The sequence below is a fragment of the Myotis brandtii genome, unplaced genomic scaffold (assembly GCF_000412655.1).
Source record: "Myotis brandtii unplaced genomic scaffold, ASM41265v1 scaffold74, whole genome shotgun sequence".
In the NCBI taxonomy this organism is placed as follows: Eukaryota; Metazoa; Chordata; class Mammalia; order Chiroptera; family Vespertilionidae; genus Myotis; species Myotis brandtii.
In genome coordinates, this window is record NW_005370944.1 from 1,107,626 (window position 1) to 1,127,604 (window position 19,979).

Below are 19,979 nucleotides of genomic sequence, written 5' to 3' on the forward strand. Positions count from 1 at the left end.
TGTGCACAGTCTTGTTGTAATTAAGCCTTGATTGTTGTAGTTATCACTGGGAGGAATTGACCTCCAGGCCATTTGGCTGTGAGAATCAGCTGTGTCTGCCGTGGGAGAACTTCTGTGCTGGAGACACCCTTCTGGGGCAAGACTTGCTTCAGTGGGGCTTTGGTGCTCACTGAGTCTGATCCCTGAGTGTGTCCCTTATGGATCTGAGGAGTTGTAATCTGGATGGTCCCACTCTGACCACTGGGTACACTGGCTCTTGGATCTAAGGAGGTGCTAATTTAGCCAATGCCTGAGGCTACCCAGCAGGAGCTGTGAGGAGATCTGCAGATTCCCCTTCCTTGTTTGGGGTTTGGAGGTGCTCAAATGAGGCCCAACTGTGAAGCAATGCAAGCTGCTGTGGGGCCTTGGCCTTCTCTTGGAAGTTCTGGGTCTGTCTGGCCCAGCTGCAGTTTGTTAGGTAATTTTCAGATTGCAAAGGGCCAGGGCATTCATATGCAAAAGCCTCTGCCGCAGCTTTGGGTGGGGCGGGGTCTCAGGGAATCAACAGGGCGGAGCAAGCAGCTATGGCTGATCCTCAGCCCTGCCCTAAGGGGCCCCGAGTCTCAGTGTCCCGGTAATCGCTGCAAGCACCTTTGAGAGAAAGCCACCCTCAAGTTCCAAGTTCTGCCTGCTGCCAGACAGTCCAGTTTCTCCCCGTATGAGTCTAGGTCCCCAGAGACTCACCCGGAACTGGAGTTCAGAGCAGTCGGGGGCTTGTGACTCCCTCCCGATTCAAAAAGACAGCTGCGTCCTCAGTTGCCAGCCCTTGCCGCGTGCGCCTCTGTACCTCTGCACTTCCGCACCTCCTCTGAGTCTCAGTGTACTTTTCTCTTTTCCTTCTAGTTGTAGAATTTCCACTCAGCCAGCCTTCCTGTGGTTCTGGATGATGTCTGTTTTGTCTTTTAGTTGTAATTTTAAATTTCTTGTGGGAGGCAGCAATTTCAGGTGTTTACCTATGCCGCCATCTTGGTTTTTTCCTCTTGCTGACCTTTGATGTCAGTAATTCCTCTTAGAAATTTTCTCTCTCTCTCTGCTTCCCTGACAGTATTTAGAACATAGTTGGTCCTTATGTATATTTGTCAAATGAATGAATGGAAGATCTTTATGCAGAGAGAGCACAAGAAAATACCTGACACCTTCTGAAAGCAAAGCTCTGGGGTTGGTTGCAAGTTGTTTGTGGAGTCCTTAGGGCTGAGCCAAAAATGGTTTCCCATTTTGCTTTTCGACCCTGTCTTCTCTCCATTGATTAATTGCTTGTTTTCATTTGTCATTGTGATAAGTCCAGGATAGCTCATTATCAGTTGGTTGGGCCCTACTAGACATGACTGAATTCCTTTTCTCTGAAGCCCTTGCCACATACTCCTTCTTATATTATTATCAACAACTTTATGTTCCTGTTCTTTCCAGTCACACAACAAACTTGTCATCATTTTTGATGGTTTCCTTTCTTTCTCATAGTTAATCTCAAATTGCATTTTCTTTATAACCTTTTAGACTTTTAACTTTTGCTGTTTATTTGTTTGTTTTGATGTGGCTCTTTTCATTCCTTAATTCAGTAGAGATTTGTACTCTTATGGTATACCAATAGCATTGGGTGACAGGCTCTGCCCACTGTTAGCTTACATGCTGCTTGTAAAGTTAGCATAAGAACACAGGTAACTACAGAACAGAGTAGTGTAGGGTAAATGCTAGATGAACGGTACCCACACCTGCTACAAGTGGTCAAATATGAGTGATTTTTCAGCTGGAATTATCAGACATCATATGTTTGGGCTGAGTCTATAACAATAAAAATGAGAAATAGCTTAAAAGTTCATCAGTACGTATGATGTATATACAGCTGTGGGCAAAAGTAGGTTTATAGTTGTGAGTATGTGAAACATTGTATTATTGTTTATTAATTATTGTATTACTTTCCATATGAACAACTGTAATCCCACTTTTGCCCCACCCTATATCAATATGGTATCTATAATTTATGCAGCCACAAAAAAATATTTGGAGAAATCTTTTATGAAACAGTAAGATGCTCTACTAACTAAGAAGGCAGGATACAAAACTTCATAAGATTAATGCGTATTTTTAACTAAACGGAAATACATCAAAATGTTAAGTGAATATCTGTAATTTTCTATATATTTTATGCATTATCCACTATGAACATTAACAAAATGTTATTTTTTAAAAAGGAATACTTGTTTGCTGTTGCTTTCTAATTTCATTTTTTACCATTGTGCTTTGTTGAATAGGTTTTTTGCTTTTGCCTTGTATGCTCATTTTATAGATATAACTAGAGGCCCGGTGCACAAAATTCATGCACTGGGGGAGGGGGGGGTCCTTCAGCCCAGCCTGTGCCCTCTCACAGTCCGGGAGCCCCACGATTGATCACCTCAAAGAAGTAGGCCCCACCCACCCAGCTGGGGCTCTGTGATGGATCGCCCCCGCAGAGGGAGGCCCCGCCCACCCACCGCAATACCACCACTGGTAGCCTGGGCCTCCCTCTTTGGGGTGATCGATCATGGGACTCCACCATCGATCACCCCAAAGAGGTGGGCCCTGCCCACCTGGCCATGGCTCTGTGATGGATCGGCCCCACAGAGGGAGGCCCCGCCCACCCACTGCAGCACCACCGTGGGGTAGCCTGGGCCTCCCTCTTTGGGGCAATTGATCGTGCCCCGCAGAGGTAGGCCCGCCCACCTGCCGCAGCCCGCCAGTTGGTGGCCTGGGCCTCCCTCTTTGGGGCGATTATGGAGCCCTACGATTGATCGATCTCCCCGCCAGCTGGTGGCCTGGGCCTCCCTCTGCAGGGCAATAATGCAATCAATCGCACCTCCGCAGTGGGAGGCCCCGCCCACCCACCACAGCCCACTGGTCGGTGGCCTGGGCCTCCCTCTTTGGGGCGATAGTGGAGCCCTTTGATCAGAGTTATATGGTATCCCTACTCTTGTTTCCACATTTTTATATGTAGAAATAGTGCAGAATTGGGAATCTGACAGATTAAAGTTCAAATCCCAACTCAGACATTATTAACTATGTAAATTTAAGGCACCCTTAGTTTCCTCATTTGTAGAATGGTAAGTTTAATCAGGTTGTTTTAAAGACAAACTTAGATAATGTGTATATCAAAGCCTAAGATGGTGCCAGGTACACAGGCTCTGCAAGATAACAAGAGGACCCTGGCCCTGGCCTGGTTTCTCAGTTGGTAGGAGCATTGTCCTGTAAACCAAAAGGTTTTGGTTTCGATACCTGGTCGGGTGTGTATGGGGGAGACAACTGATGGATGTTTCTCTCACATTGATGGGGTCTCTCTCTCTCCCTCCTCTCCTCCCTCCCTCCCTCCCTCTCCCTCTCTCCCCCTTCCTCTTTCTGTAAAAATCAATAGAAACATATCCTCAGGTGAAATTTTTTTTTTAAATATATATTTTATTGATTTTTTACAGAGAAGAAGAGAGAGGGATAGAGAGTTAGAAACATTGATGAGAGAGAAACATCGATCAGCTGCCTCTCGCAACCAAGGTACATGCCCTTGGCCGGAATCGAACCTGGGACCTTTCAGTCCACAGGCTGATGCTCTATCCACTGAGCCAAACCAGCCAGGGCCTCAGGTGAAATTTTTAAAAAAAGATAACAAGTGGGGAGTACTTAGTGTCTTTCTTCCTTTACTCTCAGCTAGTAAATGACGGTAGAAAATAACCATCTTAAAGTATTTCCATGTTTTTTAGAGTATTATAAGAATTAATGAAGTAATCTTTGTGAAAAAGTTCACGGTAAACGTTCAAGTACTAGACAGTATATCAGTTAGGATGCTCTAGATCAGTGGTTCTCAACTTTCCAAATGCCGCGACCCTTTAATACAGTTCCTCATGTTGTGGTGACCCCCAACCATAAAATTATTTTCATTGCTACTTCATAACTCTAATTTTGCTACTGTTATGAATCGTAATGTAAATATCTGATGTGCAGGATGTATTTTCATTGTTACAAATTGAACATAATTAAAGCATAGTGATTAATCACAAAAACAATATGTAATTATATATGGTTTCGATACCTGGTCAGGGTGTGTATGGGGGAGACAACTGATGGATGGTCTTAGGCGACCCCTGTGAAAGGGTCGTTCGACCCCCCAAAGGAGTCGCAACGCACAGGTTGAGAACCGCTGCTCTAGATGTAATAGGAAACCCTACTCAGTGGCTCAAATAGTAAAGAAATGTCACAGTAGAGGTTTGACATTTTCTGGTATACTATATAATAAAAGCCTAATATGCTAAGTGTCTGGTCGTCCATTCAACCAAAGCATAATATGTTAATGATATGCTAAGGCTGCTCAACCGCTAGCTATGACATGCACTGATCACCAGGGGGCAGACGCTCCGACTGGTAGGTTAGCTTGCTGCTGGGGTCCGGCCAATCAGTTCCTTCCAGGCTGGGCAACCTCCCGCATCCCTCTCTGGCCCCGATAGTGTACCGGTGCGGTCCCTCAGCCTGGCCTGCGCTCTCTCGCAATCCAGGACCCCTCAGGGGATGTCAGAGAGCTGGTTTCAGCCTAATCCAGCAGGCCAGGCTGAGGGACTCCCCACTGGTGCAGAATTTGTGCACCGGGTCTCTAGTAGTACAATAAGGGCTTCAGCCTTGTTTCTCTGAAGCTCTTCTTTGTGTGTTAGCGTTGTCCTCGAATTGATACTGGCTGGCTTCAGTAGTTCCATGTGTCTCATCCAGATTTAACATTCTTCAAAAGAGGAAAAGACACCATCTCTTCCAGTTTATCATCTTTAGCATCATTTCTCAACCTCAATACTCTTGATATTTTGGGCCAGATCATTTTTTAAAATATATATATAAATATATATATATTTTTTTATATACTTTATTATTTTTTACAGAGAGGAAGGGAGAGGGATAGAGAGTTTGAAACATCAATGAGAGAGAAACATCGATCAGCTGCCTCCTGCACACCCCGTCCTGGGGATGTGCCCGCAACCAAGGTACATGCCCTTGACTGGAATCGAACCTGGGACCCTGCAGTTCGCAGGCCGACGCTCCATCCACTGAGCCAAACCGGTCAGGGCTTAAAATATATTTTTATTTATTTCAGAGAGGAAGGGTGAGGGAAAGAGAGATAGAAACATTAATGATGAGAATCACCATGCATCCTGCATGCCCCCTACTGGGGATTGAGCCCACAACCCGGGCATGTGCCCTTAGCTGGAATCGAACCCAGGACCCTTCTATCTACTGAGCCAAACCAGCCACGTCCCAGATAATTTTTTTTTGAGTGGGATACTGTCCTGTGCATTGTAAGATGTTTAGCAGCATTGTCTTGACTCTACCTACTAGATGCCAATAGTACACCCAAACAATACCAGTTGAAAACAAAAATGTTTTCAGACATTATCAAATGTCCCTTGGGAGGCAAAATTGCCCAGTTGAGAGCTAGGAGTTCCTCAGAAGTGAGGAAACCTTTATCAGAAACTGCTACAGTATCTTTTTCCTGTTAGCCCCTGCCCCATCATGTCTGCTTAGCCATACCCATATTGCTTTGCATACCCATGCTTAAATCAGTTATTGACCACCACCATGATTGATTTAGGAATTAGTCAGCTTTCTAACCTGAGAGGAGGTTATCTAAACAAAAATGGGTTTTGTTGTGAGGGTAGAGGGGTCTGAATGTTGGGTAGGTAACAACAGTCTACTAAGAGGGGGAAAAAACTGTTTACTCTAAAAATTGCTTACCCGTGGCAAGGGCCTATTGAAGGTGCTATGTTGGAAAATGCAGGCAATTTAACTATTGGGTCTGCTGGAGTGATTTCGAATGATAGTAAGGGGGTAAGTATAACATTAGTTTAAGACTGGGGTTAAGTTAATATTGTTCAACATTGACCTCTAACACCAAGCACAGATCCCAGCAGATAGCTGTAGATGCTTAATGAAAAGTTTTTGAGTGATTACCCATAGGAAAAGGCCAATCAGAATGCTCCCATGTGTAAAATGGTGTTTTGGATTCATTGAGCAGGCAGTGTGATTATAAATGCAGTTCGCTGAGCCCTGGCTGGTTTGGCTCAGTGGATAGGCTTGCGAACTGAAGGGTCCCAGGTTTGATTCCGGTCAAGGGCACATGCCTGGGTTGTGGGCTCAATTCCCAGTAGGGGGTGTGCAAGAGGCAGCCGATTAATGATTCTCTCTCATCATTGATGTTTTTATCTTTCTCTCGCCCCTCCTCTCTGAAATCAATAAAAATATAAATGAGCTGAAACCGGTTTGGCTCAGTGGATAGAGCGTCAGCCTGCGGACTGAAAGGTCCCAGGTTCGATTCCGGTCAAGGGCATGTACCTGGGTTGCGGGCACATCCCCAGTGGGAGATGTGCAGGAGGCAGCTGATCGATGTTTCTCTCTCATCGATGTTTCTAACTCTCTATCTCTCTCCCTTCCTCTCTGTAAAATATCAATAAAATATATTAAAAAAATAAATAAATGAATGAATGAATGAATAAATAAATAAATAAATGCAGTTGGCTGGAAATCAGAGACTTGAATAGACCACCCCCATTCCTTTCTTCAAAATAAACTATATTTAGCTTTAGAGCAGCGGTTCTCAACCTGTGGGTCGCGACCCCTTTGGGGGTTGAACGACCCTTTCACAGGGGTCGCCTAAGACCATCAGAAAACACATATATAATTACATATTGTTTTTGTGATTAATCACTATGCTTTAATTATGTTCAATTTGTAACAATGAAAATACATCCTGCATATCAGATATTTACATTACAATTCATAACGGTAGCAAAATTACGGTTATGAAGTAGCAACGAAAATAATTTTATGGTTGGGGGTCACCACAACATGAGGAATTTTATTAAAGGGTCGCAGCATTAGGAAGGTTGAGAACCACTGCTTTAGAGGAACTATGATTTGGCCTAAATAGTGCCTTAAAATAAGCATGAAGTATTTGACTCATAATATTGATATTATTTCATTTGGGTTCTTGTATTTTCTCCTTTAGAACTAACCATTTCACCCTGGCTGGTGTTGCGCAGTGGTTAGAGTGTTGGCCTGTGCACTGAAGGGTCCTGGGTTTGATTCCTGGTCAAGGGCACGTATCTCGGTTACAGGTTTGATAGGTCAGGGCATGTGCAGGAGGCAATCAATCTCTCTCTCTCTCTCTCTCTCTCTCTGTCATTTGCCCCTTCCCTTCCACTAAAAAGCAGTGGAAAAAATATCCTCAGTGAGGATTAACAGCCACAACAAAATAGAATTAACAATTTCTATGACATTGATAATAACTCTTGATTGGATCATCAATTTATTTACTTAATATACCTGCATATTATATACATTAGATATGAGACAAAAGTACAAATTTAAAAGGATTAGATAAACATGAAGTGAACTATATTAAAGTAATATTTTACAAGTTCAAATATGGTTTAATGGTTCAAAATATTTTTTGCTTTATAAAAAACTAACATTTGTCATAAAAACTAAAAATGGAACTTCCATTTGACCCAGTGATCCCACTTCTAGGAATATATCCCAAGAAACTAGAAACACCAATCAGAAAGGATATATACCCTATGTTCATAGCAGCACAATTTACAATAGCTAAGATCTGGAAACAGACTTAGTGCCTATCAGCAGATGAGTGGATTAAAAAACGTTGGGACATCTACACAATGGAATACTATGCTGCTGTATAAAGGAAGAAGCTCCTACCATTTGCAACAGCATGGATGGAGCTGGAGAGCATTATGCTAAGTGAAATAAGTCAGTCAGAGAAAGATAAATATCACATGATCTCACTCATTTGTGGATTATAACGAACATAAATCGATGAACAAAACAGATCTGGAGACAGAAGCATCGATCTGATGCTCAAACCTCAGAGGGAAGGTAGGGGAGGGTGAGGTAAGGAGGAGAGATCAACCAAAGGACTTGTATGCATGCATATAAGCATAAGCGATGGACGCAGACAACAGAGGGCAGGACTGGGGGGATGGGGGGACAATGGGAGGATAAGGACACATTTGTAATACCTTAATCAATAAAGAAAAAAAAAGCTGCCATTGACGCTTAAAATCCTGAAAAACAAAACAAAACCTAACATTTGATTAAAACAGAGTGATTAACTCTGAGTCATTGACTTTTGCAGGGTGGAGGGGAGTGATAGACATGTTCATTGTCTTGATTGTGATGATGGTATCACAGTGTATGCATATGTTCAAATTAATCAAATTGAATACATTAAGTATGGCAGGTTTTTATATACAAGTTATACCTCAGTAAATCTGTTTAAAAAAACAACAACCAGTAATGCAACTCATGAGCAGGTGGACCACAGGTGCATCTTTTCTTAGCTCCCAGGGGTGAGTCCAAAGCAGCAGTAGAACTTGGCTGACTTTCTGTTTCTTTAGTATTTTCCCTTTCTATTAATATTGTGTTTTTCTGTTGATTTTTAGAGAGAGGAAGTGGGGGGGAGACAGAGAGAGAAACATCGATGTGAGAGAGACACATTGATTGGTTGTCTTCTGTGCACGCCCTGACCAGGGCCGGGGATCAAGCCTGCAACCGAGGTACATGCCCTTGACCAGAATCGAACCCGGGACCCTTCAATCCAAGGACTGATGCTCTATCCACTGAGCCAAATCAGCTAGGGCTCCTGTCTGAGATTTTAGAATTGAAAATATATGCTCTATTTCTCTGTATGTGTAGGTGTCTGTAAATCAGAAATGTCTTTACCTGTACAAATTAAAAAGGATTAGAAAAACATGAACTATTTTTACAGTAATATTCAAATATTTCCAAATAATTTTTCTATTAAACATTATTTGGTTAGAACAGACTGATTCTCTGTGAGTCATTTTTAAAATTTTGGTATAACCCTAAGGAAAATAGTAACTGCTGGTTCTTAGAGAAAAAATTTAATGTAAGGAAATGGTTGAGTAAGTGTTAGAATATTTAAAAAAAGCAAAAAGGGAAGAGGTTGGAGTTATCAGAACCTCAAATTTCAGAGAAGGGGCTTCACAGAGCTGGTGCCAGTACTTCTGAGGAGAGCAATGAAGCTGGTTGTGTCTATACATGTCAGAAAGTAATGCTGGAGAGTAGAACCAACTGCTAGGGCAGTGATGGTGCAAATAGCAAGCAAAGGAAGAAATAGTCCCTTCCAGCCTCTTCAGGTACCTACTGCTGGTGGTGGAATCTGACAGGAAGCCAGCTAAGGAAAGAAAAATGTAGTTTGCAGAGTTCCAGTCCCAATTCACAAAGGGTAAGGGTGGAGTTCAAAGAGATAGTTTAAAAAGTGACACACTTAACACTTTGAATGAAACAGATATTCAAAGAACTGGTCCCAGGTTCCGTTAATTAAATTTTTATTTTATTTTCATGGCAATCATAGCAAGAAAGAATACCTGAGAGGCATGATGTAGAGCAGGGTGAGCAAATTTCCTATAAGGATCAGATTTTAAATATTTGAGGCTTTGCAGGCCATAAGATCTCTGTCTCTAATACTTAGCTTTGCCTTTGTAGCACAAAAGCAGCCTTAGACAATATGTAACAAATCCTATATAATAAAAGCCTAATATGCTAAGTGTCCGGTCATCCAGTTGTCCATTCAACCAATTAAAGTGTAATATGCTAATGATATGCTAAGGCTGCTCAACTGCTCACTATGACGTGCAATGACCACCAGAGGGCAGACGCTCAATGCAGGAGCTGCCCCCTGGTGGTCAGTGCACTCCCACAGGGGAAGCGCTGCTCAGCCAGAAGCCAGGCTCACAGCTGGCGAGCGCAGCGGCAGTGGTGGGAGCCTCTCCCGCCTCCACTGCAGTGCTAAAGATGTCCAACTGACGGCTTAGACCCGCTCCCCATGGGCCTAAGCTGTCAGTCAGACATCTTGCGTGGGCTCCCAGACTGCCAGAGGACGCAGGCCAGGCTGAGGGACCCCCCTGAGTGCATGAATTTTGTGCACCGGGTCTCTACTAAACAATAAAAGTTTATTTATAGAAATGGGCAGTGGGCTAGATTTAGCCCTAGGGCTATAATCTGTCGACTCCCCATGTGGTGCATTTACACTTAGGGTGAAGTTAGCACTTAGTGATAGTCCATATGGATTTATATTTGGAATAACCTTGATACTTTTTAATTTGAAAGTTTCATCTTTATAAATCTGATTAGACTAATTTTTAAAGACCTCATGCTGGCTGAAGGCCTATAAGAATACTAGGGGAAGTGTTAGCTCTGCCATTCTTTTGTTCACTTAGGATTGCATTATTAGTATTATCTTTAATTTAAAAAAAAACACATGTTTTTATTGATTGTAGAGAGAAAGGAAAGGAGAAGGAGAGAGAGATAGAAACATCAATGATGAGAGAGAATCATTCATCGGCTGCCTCCTGCACACCCCCTACTGGGGATTGAGCCCACAAACCAGGCATGTGCCCTGTCAGGACCTGGAATCAAATCCGTGACCTCCTGGTTCATAGGTCGACACTCAACCACTGAGCCAACCTGGCTGGGCCTTTAATGCATTTTTTAAGCCACTTCCTCATTTTTGAATACTTTAGTTAAAAATTTGTGTAGTTGTACAATGATATGAATGTACTTAATGCAGTGAATACTTAAGAATGGCTAAAATAGAAAATTTATGTTACATACTAGAGGCCCGGTGCACGAAATTTGTGCATGGGAGGGGAGTGTCCCTCAGCCCAGCCTGCACCCTCTCCAATCTGGGACCCCTTGGGGGATATCCAACTGCCGGTTTAGGCCCAGCAGTCGGACATCCCTCTCACAATTCGGGACTGCTGGCTTCTAACTGCTCACCTGCCTGCCTTCCTGATTGCCCCCAACCACTTCTGCCTGCCAGACTAACCCCTAACCGCTTCTCTGCTGGCCTGATTGATGCCTTACTGCTTCCCTGCTGGCCCGATCACCCCCAACTTCCCTCCCCTCCCAGCCTGGTCGCCCCCAACTGCCCTCCCCTGTAGGCCTGCTCACCCACAACTGCCCTCCCCTGCTAGCCTGATCGCCCACAACTGCTGTCCCCTGCCGGCCATCTTGTGGCAGCCATCTTGTGATGACGTGTGGGCGGCCATCTTGTGGTGACATCGCGCCAGGGCATGACACCACCTAGGCTTTTATTATATAGGATATTTTACCACACACAAAAAAATGATGTAACTTTACTTGCATCTATAACTTCTTGTTATAGAGCATCACTCTTTGCTCAGATATCTCAAATACTGGCATGAAACCTCATAAGGTGTCAGTTAACCATCCATACATTAAATTCATAAAGATTGATTTCTTGTTGATTTTAGTAAAAAGAATATAAATAGAATATTTAGTACAGTCTCTCTACTCCCAGTAGACCATCCTGTGCACACCTGGGTATGCACACACCCACTGTATTAGAGACCTGTTTCCTAATAGAATGGTTTTACTTAATATTGAGGCAGTACATTAATAATTTTGCAAACCAGACTTTTTCTCTAGTTCTTTCCTTGCCAACATACATTGCTAATGGAGTTCTCCTGACTTTGTATTTTCATGCCTACTCTCCCATTCCTAATCCAGCTCTGCTTTTTCATCCATATTTCTTGAACACTTTATATAAGCTTCTATTATAACACTCATCACATCATATTTTATTTATTTGCTTATATATCTCTCCTCCTCCCTTTTTGAGTAGCATGTCTTGGTTATATACTATATTCCCAGCACCTAGCTGTGGCACACAACATGCTCTGACTAAATTATTGGAATCAGAACTTACCCAGCCATTGACAAGCTTCTTAGTAGTTCATAATTAATCTGAGCTATTTTTGGTGGTTCAGCCAGCTCTTCCTTCCAATTGTAATTTTGGTCAGCTTTAGTTTTTTTCCAGAGGCCTAAATCTCATTTTTACTGCCAGCCACAGCCCTTTTTCATACCAGTATTTGGCAGTTAGGAAGATTAGAACACCAGTTACATTTGCATAGTACATAGCTTTCTGAATAATTATTGTAAGTAATCTTGCTGGTGTTGGTTAATTCATTAAATACCTACTGACTCTGTGCTGTGTGCTAGAAATCCTGCTGGGGATACACAGTGAGCATTTTACATACAAGGGAACTGAGAAGTTGGATGACAGGTATAAGATTATATATCAAGTTACTGACAGAACTGTGACTAGATCCTAGGTCTCCTGACTCATGGCCCATTGGGTGGAAGGGAGTTGCTCTGAGAAGAGTTAGAGCAGGATAGTTGGGATGGTACTTGTAAGAGGGTTTGCTTATGATCATCCTAACCTCTACTTGTGTATTTTCAGTAATTGAGGAGCCTAGTGTCTTCAAGGAAGTACCTTACATTTATTTAGACCATGTTGGAGGTTCAGTTTGGCATACCGGGCACCTGGTCCAACCTTTCAGGTGGTCAGATGAGGATCAGAGTACAAACTCAGTTCAGGATTCTCTTGGAATGAATGGTTTGGAGAATTCTGTGGGGTCTTATGCCTTCGCTGCTAGGAGAGTAATTGACTGATGTGTGCCAGCCAAATAGAGTCTTAGAGACAAAGGGTGGCTGGCTGCCCTGTTGCTGATGTGTATCTTGGTGTGGCCTCTGCAGGATCAGGTCGATATGGTCCTTGTCATTATTTGATTTTTCAGAAATTGTTTACCCAGAAGTGATAATTTTTGAGAAAAGAGATCACATTAACCCAAAGATCTAAGGACAGGTTTATAAGTCAAAATACCGACTTAGCCCGGCCGGTGTGGCTCATTGGTTGAGAATTAACCTATGAACCAGGAGGTCACAGGTTCGATTCCCCATCAGAGTACGTGCCCGGGTTGCAGGCCCGATCCCCAGGGAGAGGCATGCAGGAGGTAGCTGATTGATGATTCTCTCTTATCGTTGATGTTTCTATCTCTCCCTCTCCCTTCCTCTTTGAAATCAATAAAAATATATTTAAAAATAACTATGTATAGTGGGAGATGTATATCTGGCCAGAATCTGGAATCTGTCTAAACCAGGAATTGCAACCCACTGGGCTCTAGCCTGGTGCCAAATTAAAAATCAGAAGGTTGCTTGCTTGCTAAGAAAGAATTAAGAGCCGGTTGAATAGTATCTTCCTATGAGTGTCTGACACGTTGGAGTATTCTTTCTTAATTGCTTAACATTCAGAATCAAACCACCCAGACTTGTAGGAGGAGACTACTGTATTTTTGCCCTTTCACTTTTTGATATTCAGTTGTCAAAAAAGCCTCTCTCAGCCCTGGCCTGTGTGGTTCAGTTGGTTGGAGCATTATCCTGTACATAGAAAGGTGGCAGTTTTGATTTCTGATCAGGGCACATACCTATGTTGTGGGTTTAATCCCTAGTCAGGGTACAGGATATGTTAAGGAGGCAACTGACCAAGTTTCTCTCACATTGATGTTTTTTACTCTCTCTCTCTCTCAAATGAATTTTTAAAAAATTAAGCCCTGGCCATTGTTGCTCAGTAGTTGGAGTGTCATCCTGCGTATTGAAGGGTGGTGGGTTTGATTCCCTGTCAAGGGCACATACCTGGATTGGAAGTTCAATCCCCTGCCTGGTTGGGGCGCCTGCAGAAGGCAACCAATCAATGTGTCTTTCTCTCACCAATGTGTGTGTGTGTGTGTGTGTGTGTGTGTGTGTGTGTGTGTGTGTGTGTCTCTCCCCCCCCCCATTCCACTCTCTAAAAATCAATGGGGCGGGGGAATATCCTCAGGTGAGGATTGCAACAACAACAAATTTTTTTTTAAAAGCCTATCATTACCAGTTTCCTTCGGAAGAGAGAACTGGTTTAAACTTCCAGGAGTACCACTTATTTTCTTTTGTTATTATTATTTAATTCTCTCCCAAAGATACGTTTTTCATTGATTCTAGAGGGAGAGAGAGAGAGAGAAACATTGATTGGCGGCTGTCTTTCGTTCACACCCCGACCAGGGATTGAACCCGTAACCTGGGCATGTGTCCTGACCAGGAATTCGGTATTATGCTGTAGTCAACTGAGCCACACCGGCCAGGGCAGTACTGCTTATTTTATATTCACCATTACTTGGGTAATATATAAAATCTAATTTTTCATGAAATTTGTGGTAGTTTGTGCTACTTAATATGATTGAAGAATAGCTTACCATCTTCACTTTGATTCCTGTAACGCTCTCCACAAAGGACTGATGCATTTTCTACTTCCACTGAGCACTTTTCTGTGGGCACACTGAATTTAGTTCCTATTTTTTTCTCCAGGGTCATCTAGTAGCAGGCACCCAAATCAGGCAACTCCAAAGAAAAGTGGTTTAAAGAATGGCCAAATGAAGAATAAAGATGACGAGTGCTTTGGGGATGATATTGAAGAGATCCCAGACACAGATTTTGATTTTGAAGGGAACCTAGCCCTATTTGACAAGGCAGCTGTGTTTGAGGAGATTGATACATATGAGAGGAGAAGTGGTACCCGTTCCAGGGGTATCCCAAATGAAAGGCCTACTCGGTACCGCCACGATGAGAACATCCTGGAGTCAGAGCCCATAGTCTACCGACGGATCACAGTGCCCCACAATGTGAGCAAGGAGTTCTGCACAGGTGAGTTTTGCACCAGATCCCACATCCTCTTGGCTGCTCTCCCCTTCCTGTTATGCTTGGAGCAGAATGACCCAGATTCTGACTCAGAGTCTTATAGTAGGAATTAATTAAAGTGGCTTGGTGGTTGGCGATTATTATTGTCTCTTGGGGATTATGGCCAATACAACATAATTACCTATCATTGTGAGGGAGTTGATTTCTCTACATGTCCATTTATATCCTGCATCTGGCAGAATCTTTTCTGCAGTTTATTTAGTGCTAGAGGCTGGTGCACGAAATTCATGCACGGGTAGGGTCCCTAGGCCTGGCTGGCAGTCAGGGCCCATCTGTGGGGTGACTGGTGGGGCGATTGGGGCCCCCTTGCACCCACATGGGCTGGCCTGGTGCCGCTGGTCTCCTCCCTCTGCAGGGTGACGGGTGGGGTGATGGGGGGGGCGGCGCTGGCACCTGCCTTGGCTGGTGGCCTGATGCCGCCTGCTCGCTGGCCCCAACCCCCACTGCCACTGCTGGTTGGGGCCTGTGGGCTGGGGGCAGCTCCTGTGTTAAGCATCTGCCCCCTGTTGGTCAGTGCACATCATAGCGACTGGTCGTTCCACCATTCAGTCGATTTGCATATTAGGGTTTTATTATATAGGATGTTATGATTAATAACTAAAGGCATAGGGACCAACTATCTAGATTCACATAATCCAATCTATTTTCACTTTGGCTTCCCTGTTACTGTCTGAACATTTTAGCAGAAGTTCAACTCTTCATTAATTATTTGCTGTGGTAAAAAACAGTTGGAGATGAATGTTTGAAACCACTGGTTAAAATTAGGGTTTCAGTAAATTACATTTGTTTACTACACTGTCTTCATCTCCTGCTAGCCCTGGGCATTGAGGGTTGACTAGTCATAATTGTCATATAACAAAACAGTACCTTGGTAATTGTGTATATCACTGTATATGATAGTCTAGTCTATTACCCCAGTGCTTTTTAAGTTTCTTTTTTTTTTTTTAGCAGTAGAGTCTTCAAACATACAAAAGCAGGTAAAAGCAGCTGTGGGAGAGGTGTTCTACCTCATCTCTGTCCCTTCCTCCCAAACCACATTCTTAACTGGGCTTCTTGGAATATAGTTTGAAAACCATTGTTATAGAATTATCTTAAGCTAAAGGGGGGATCATAATCATTTTAATAGGTAGAGAAGGAACTGAGTAATTGGTTTGAAGTTTTGAATGTAAATTTTGAATGCTAGTAGTGCTTATAGGGAGAATTATGGAGCCAGCTTAATTATATGGAGAAGAATCAGATCTGGCATGGCTTTTTTTTTTTTTTTAATATGTTTTTATTGATTTCAGAGAGAGGAAGGGATAGGGAGAGAGAGAAACATCAATGATGAAAAACATCAATCGGCTGCCTCCTGCACAGCCCCTACTGGGGATCAAGCCCGCACCCCAGGCATGTGCCCTGACTAGGAATTGAACTGTTCATGGTGGACGCTCAACCACTGAGCAACACCAGCCAGGCTGGCATGGCTTTTTGTAGACAGCTATAGAGCTCTGTTGTATTTGGTTTTGCTGTGTGTAGAAGTTTGTACCTGCTTTTCATGTGAAGAAAAAAAAAGACTGTCAAGCTAAGAACGACTCCTAAATTGTTTCCATCTATCACTAGCAGACTCCGGCAGAGATGCCTCTTTACTAAGGTAGTTTCCTAAGTGTCATTGAGTGTATCTTGCTGAACTTTGATTTTTACCACCTATGTAAAGGCAAACAGCGTAGTTCAAAATCAGGCTTAATTTAACTGGCCATGTTTTAAGTTTTTCAAAGGCAGCTATCATCCAGCAGTTCAGGTAGTAGTACCTCAGATCCTGCCATTCCTCTACCTCTGACTGCTCCCCTTTTACTGCCTCTACTGGTAGCTCTCTGGAGTGAGGTGGTTGGTCATTCAGTATGTGGTTTCCCTGGAATTCCTAAGCTCAGGGAGATGATAGCCTGCCTTGGAGTGAAGTAACTAACAGGGAGAGAATAACAGTGAGAATCAGTAAAGTGTCAACAGTGCTAAGGCATGGAAATGAAGCCCTTTTGCCTAGCAGGGTCTATGTTGGAAAAGGAGTCAGCAAACAGTTATCTTCCTGAGCAGTTTCTACAGGTGATTTTTATCTCAGCTTCAGATCCAAGGCATAAATAAGTCTCAAAGCAGGTTTTACTGAATGTTATTCAGATATTGCATAGATGGGGACACTTTTCCAATTCGATCGACTACCCGAATGTTAGGATCAGAATAAGGCAAACTATCTGGAATATGTGGGGAAACAACCTAGGTTCATATAATGTTAGTGTTAGGTTACTTGCTTACCTAGTATAATTCTTTCATTTTACAGATGAGGACATTGAAGCCCAGAGCGGTAAAGGCTCTTAAAAACTTTATCCTATTTACTTTCCTCTTCTGAATGCAGTTAACAAGAAGGAGAATATAGTATGAGAAGGTCAGTTTAATGGCAAAATAGACTATAGTCTTTTCTCTTTAGTATGCCCTCAGAAATTGGCCAACTTAGATCAGCCATTACACAAAAAGTGGCTTGGATAGCTACTCAATCTAGCCTTGTGGCATTCATGTTCTAGAACAGTGATGGCAAACCTTTTGAGCTCGGCATGTCAGCATTTTGAAAAACCCTAACTTAACTCTGGTGCCGTGTCACATATAGAAATTTTTTGATATTTGCAACCATAGTAAAACAAAGACTTATATTTTTGATATTTATTTTATATATTTAAATGCCATTTAACAAAGAAAAATCAACCAAAAAAATGAGTTTGCGTGTCACCTCTGACACGCGTGTCATAGGTTCACCATCACTGTTCTAGAACCTCAAATACCTTGTTTTCTACTAATCCCCAGACCCAGAGAGGCAACAGAAGAAAAGTAACTACCCATTTGGTGATGGCTGGGGTTTTAGGTTCTGAGAGCTCGCTGCTGGTATTCCATATACTACTGCATGCCAAGTGGTGTTAACAGTTTCTAAGCCATTACTAATTGCTTATACTTCTTCTCATGGCAATACCCTTCACCAACTGTGGGTGCTAAGAGGGAACAATGGTATAAAAGTTCTGTTGATTGGGGAAACACATTCAGGAAGCAACTAAATTTAACTCTTGGTTTAAAACAAGTCTTTTCTCTCTGGAAAGCCCTTTTGAGTCTTTTGACAGTACAGGCAGTCCTCGGGTTATGTCGGACTCGATGCACGTTGTTTTGTGGTTATATCGCCATCTCCCATTTATTTAAAAAAAAAATGTTCCGTCATTTCGATGTATGTACATATGTGATTTATGTTTTTTATTATCTACCACAAGTAAAGGTCAGGAATTGTTATCTTTTTTTTTTTAATTTTTTTTTACTGTTTCACTTCATTACTGCTGTGTTTGTGCTCCATGTGAGTGACGTAGGTGCTTATGTAGGCAGGTTCCGACTTACAGCGAAAATTGCTTTACGTCGCGCCGTAGGAATGGATCTCTGACGTAACCCGAGGACCTACTGTACTGCCGTCTCCAGCAGTCACAGATTATCAGATATTCCTCCTGCTTGGACCTACTCTGCTAAATAATGATATCAGAGGCCACATCCGTGTGTGTTAGGTTTGGCTATAAAATGCTAGATGCAAGTGAGCACTCGAGAGGTCCCCAAAGAACACTGGTCAGGAGAGTGGTAAGGCCTCAGAGAATCTTTGCTCAACACTCATAATATTCTAAACAAAATATTTAAGACACTTTGGATCAGTCAAAATGCTTTGCTTATTGAAAGTTATTCAAAGACAGTCCTTTTGTTCAAGTTATTAAAATGTACTGGGAAATGGCAATCTATTTATATAAAAACCCTGGGTATAATGCCCGTCACGTCCAAGGCTCGACTAAACGGAAGGAAGTCAGTCCTGCAGGGGGCGCCTTGGCAACGGCTGCGCCCTCTCTGATCTGTTTCCCACAAGGGCGAGGTTTGAGGCAGGAACCTGCCCTCGGAGCGTGGACGCACTGAATCCTGGGTCGCCTTGCCAAGGGCTGTGCTCTCCCGGAGCTGTTTCCCGCGAGGGTGGGGTTTGAGGCAGGAACCGGCCCTCGGAACATGGACACACCGAGTCCTGGGTCTCCTTGCCAAGGACTGTGCCCTCCCTGAGCTGTTTCCTGTGAGGCCTGAAGGAAGAACCCACCCTCGGAGCACCAGGAGTGCCCAGCAGCAGTCAGTGCTGGGTTGCTGAGACTGAGGCCACAGCATGGTAGAATTCTGGGTCTGGCCCAGCATGGGGGCATGGCCGGCCTTCAAACCAGACCCTGACAGTAGGGAGGAGGGAGACCCATTCCTCACAGAATTTGCTGTTGGATAGCTTGCTGTCAGTGGCCTGCCAGCCAGGAACCCCATTCTCCTGCATCCCTGACCCTGACAGGAGGGAGGAGGGAGCCCCATTTCTCACGGAATCCACAGGTGGCCAGCTTGCTGTCAGGGGCCTGCCAGCTAGGAATCCTATTCACCTGCATATCTGTATAAAGTTTTAATACATTATATTAGAGGTCGTGGTGGTACTGTTTTACCCACAGCATCTACAGGAATTGTTGCAAATTTACTTCCCGGTGGAAGGACCTTTCATTCCCAATATAAATTACCAATTCCATTAAATGAAACTTCAATTTCTAGACTTGATATAAACAGTGAAGTTGCTAAAACTATTAAAAAGGCCCAACTTCTCATTATTGATGAATGCACCATGGCATCCAGTCATGCTATAAACGCCATAGACAGATTACTAAGAGAATTATGAATTTGAATGTTGCATTTGGTGGGAAAGTTCCCCTTCTTGGAGGGGATTTTTGACCAAAAAAATGTGTCAGTATTGTACCACATGCTATGCGATTGGCCATAGTACAAATGAGTTTAAAGTACTGTAGTGTCTGGGGATGTTTCAGAAAGTTGTCTCTTACAACAAATATGAGATCAGAGGATTCTGCTTATAGTGGATGGTTAGTAAAACTTGGAGATGACAAACTTGATAGCAGTTTCTATTTAGGAATGGATATTATTGAAATCCCCTGTGAAATGATTTGTAACGGATTATTGAAGCTACCTTTGGAAATACAATATCTATAGATAATATTAAAAGTATATCTAAATGTGCGATTTTTTGTCCAAAAAATGAGCACGTTCAAAAATTAAATGAAGAAAGTTTGGATATACTCGATGGAGATTTTCACACATATCTGAGTGATGGTTCCATTGATTCAACAGATGATGCTGAAAAGGAAAATTTTCCCATCGAGTTTCTTAATAGTATTACTCTTTTGGGAATGCCGTGTCATAAATTAAAATTGAAAGTGGGTGCAATCATCATGCTATTGAGAAAT

At 42.9% G+C, this 19,979-nt stretch overlaps 1 protein-coding gene across 4 annotated transcripts in view; it reads left to right on the forward strand.

The window, feature by feature from the left end:
- The window catches only part of EDC3 (enhancer of mRNA decapping 3), a 115,880-nt gene that overhangs the window by 54,453 nt on the left and 41,448 nt on the right, over nt 1-19,979 (forward strand). For all 4 annotated transcript variants that reach the window (XM_005882771.2, XM_005882774.2, XM_005882772.2 and 1 more), the window contains one exon: nt 14,278-14,613. In XM_005882771.2, the coding sequence (XP_005882833.1) occupies nt 14,278-14,613 (336 nt within the window). The remainder of the gene's footprint in view (nt 1-14,277; nt 14,614-19,979) is intronic.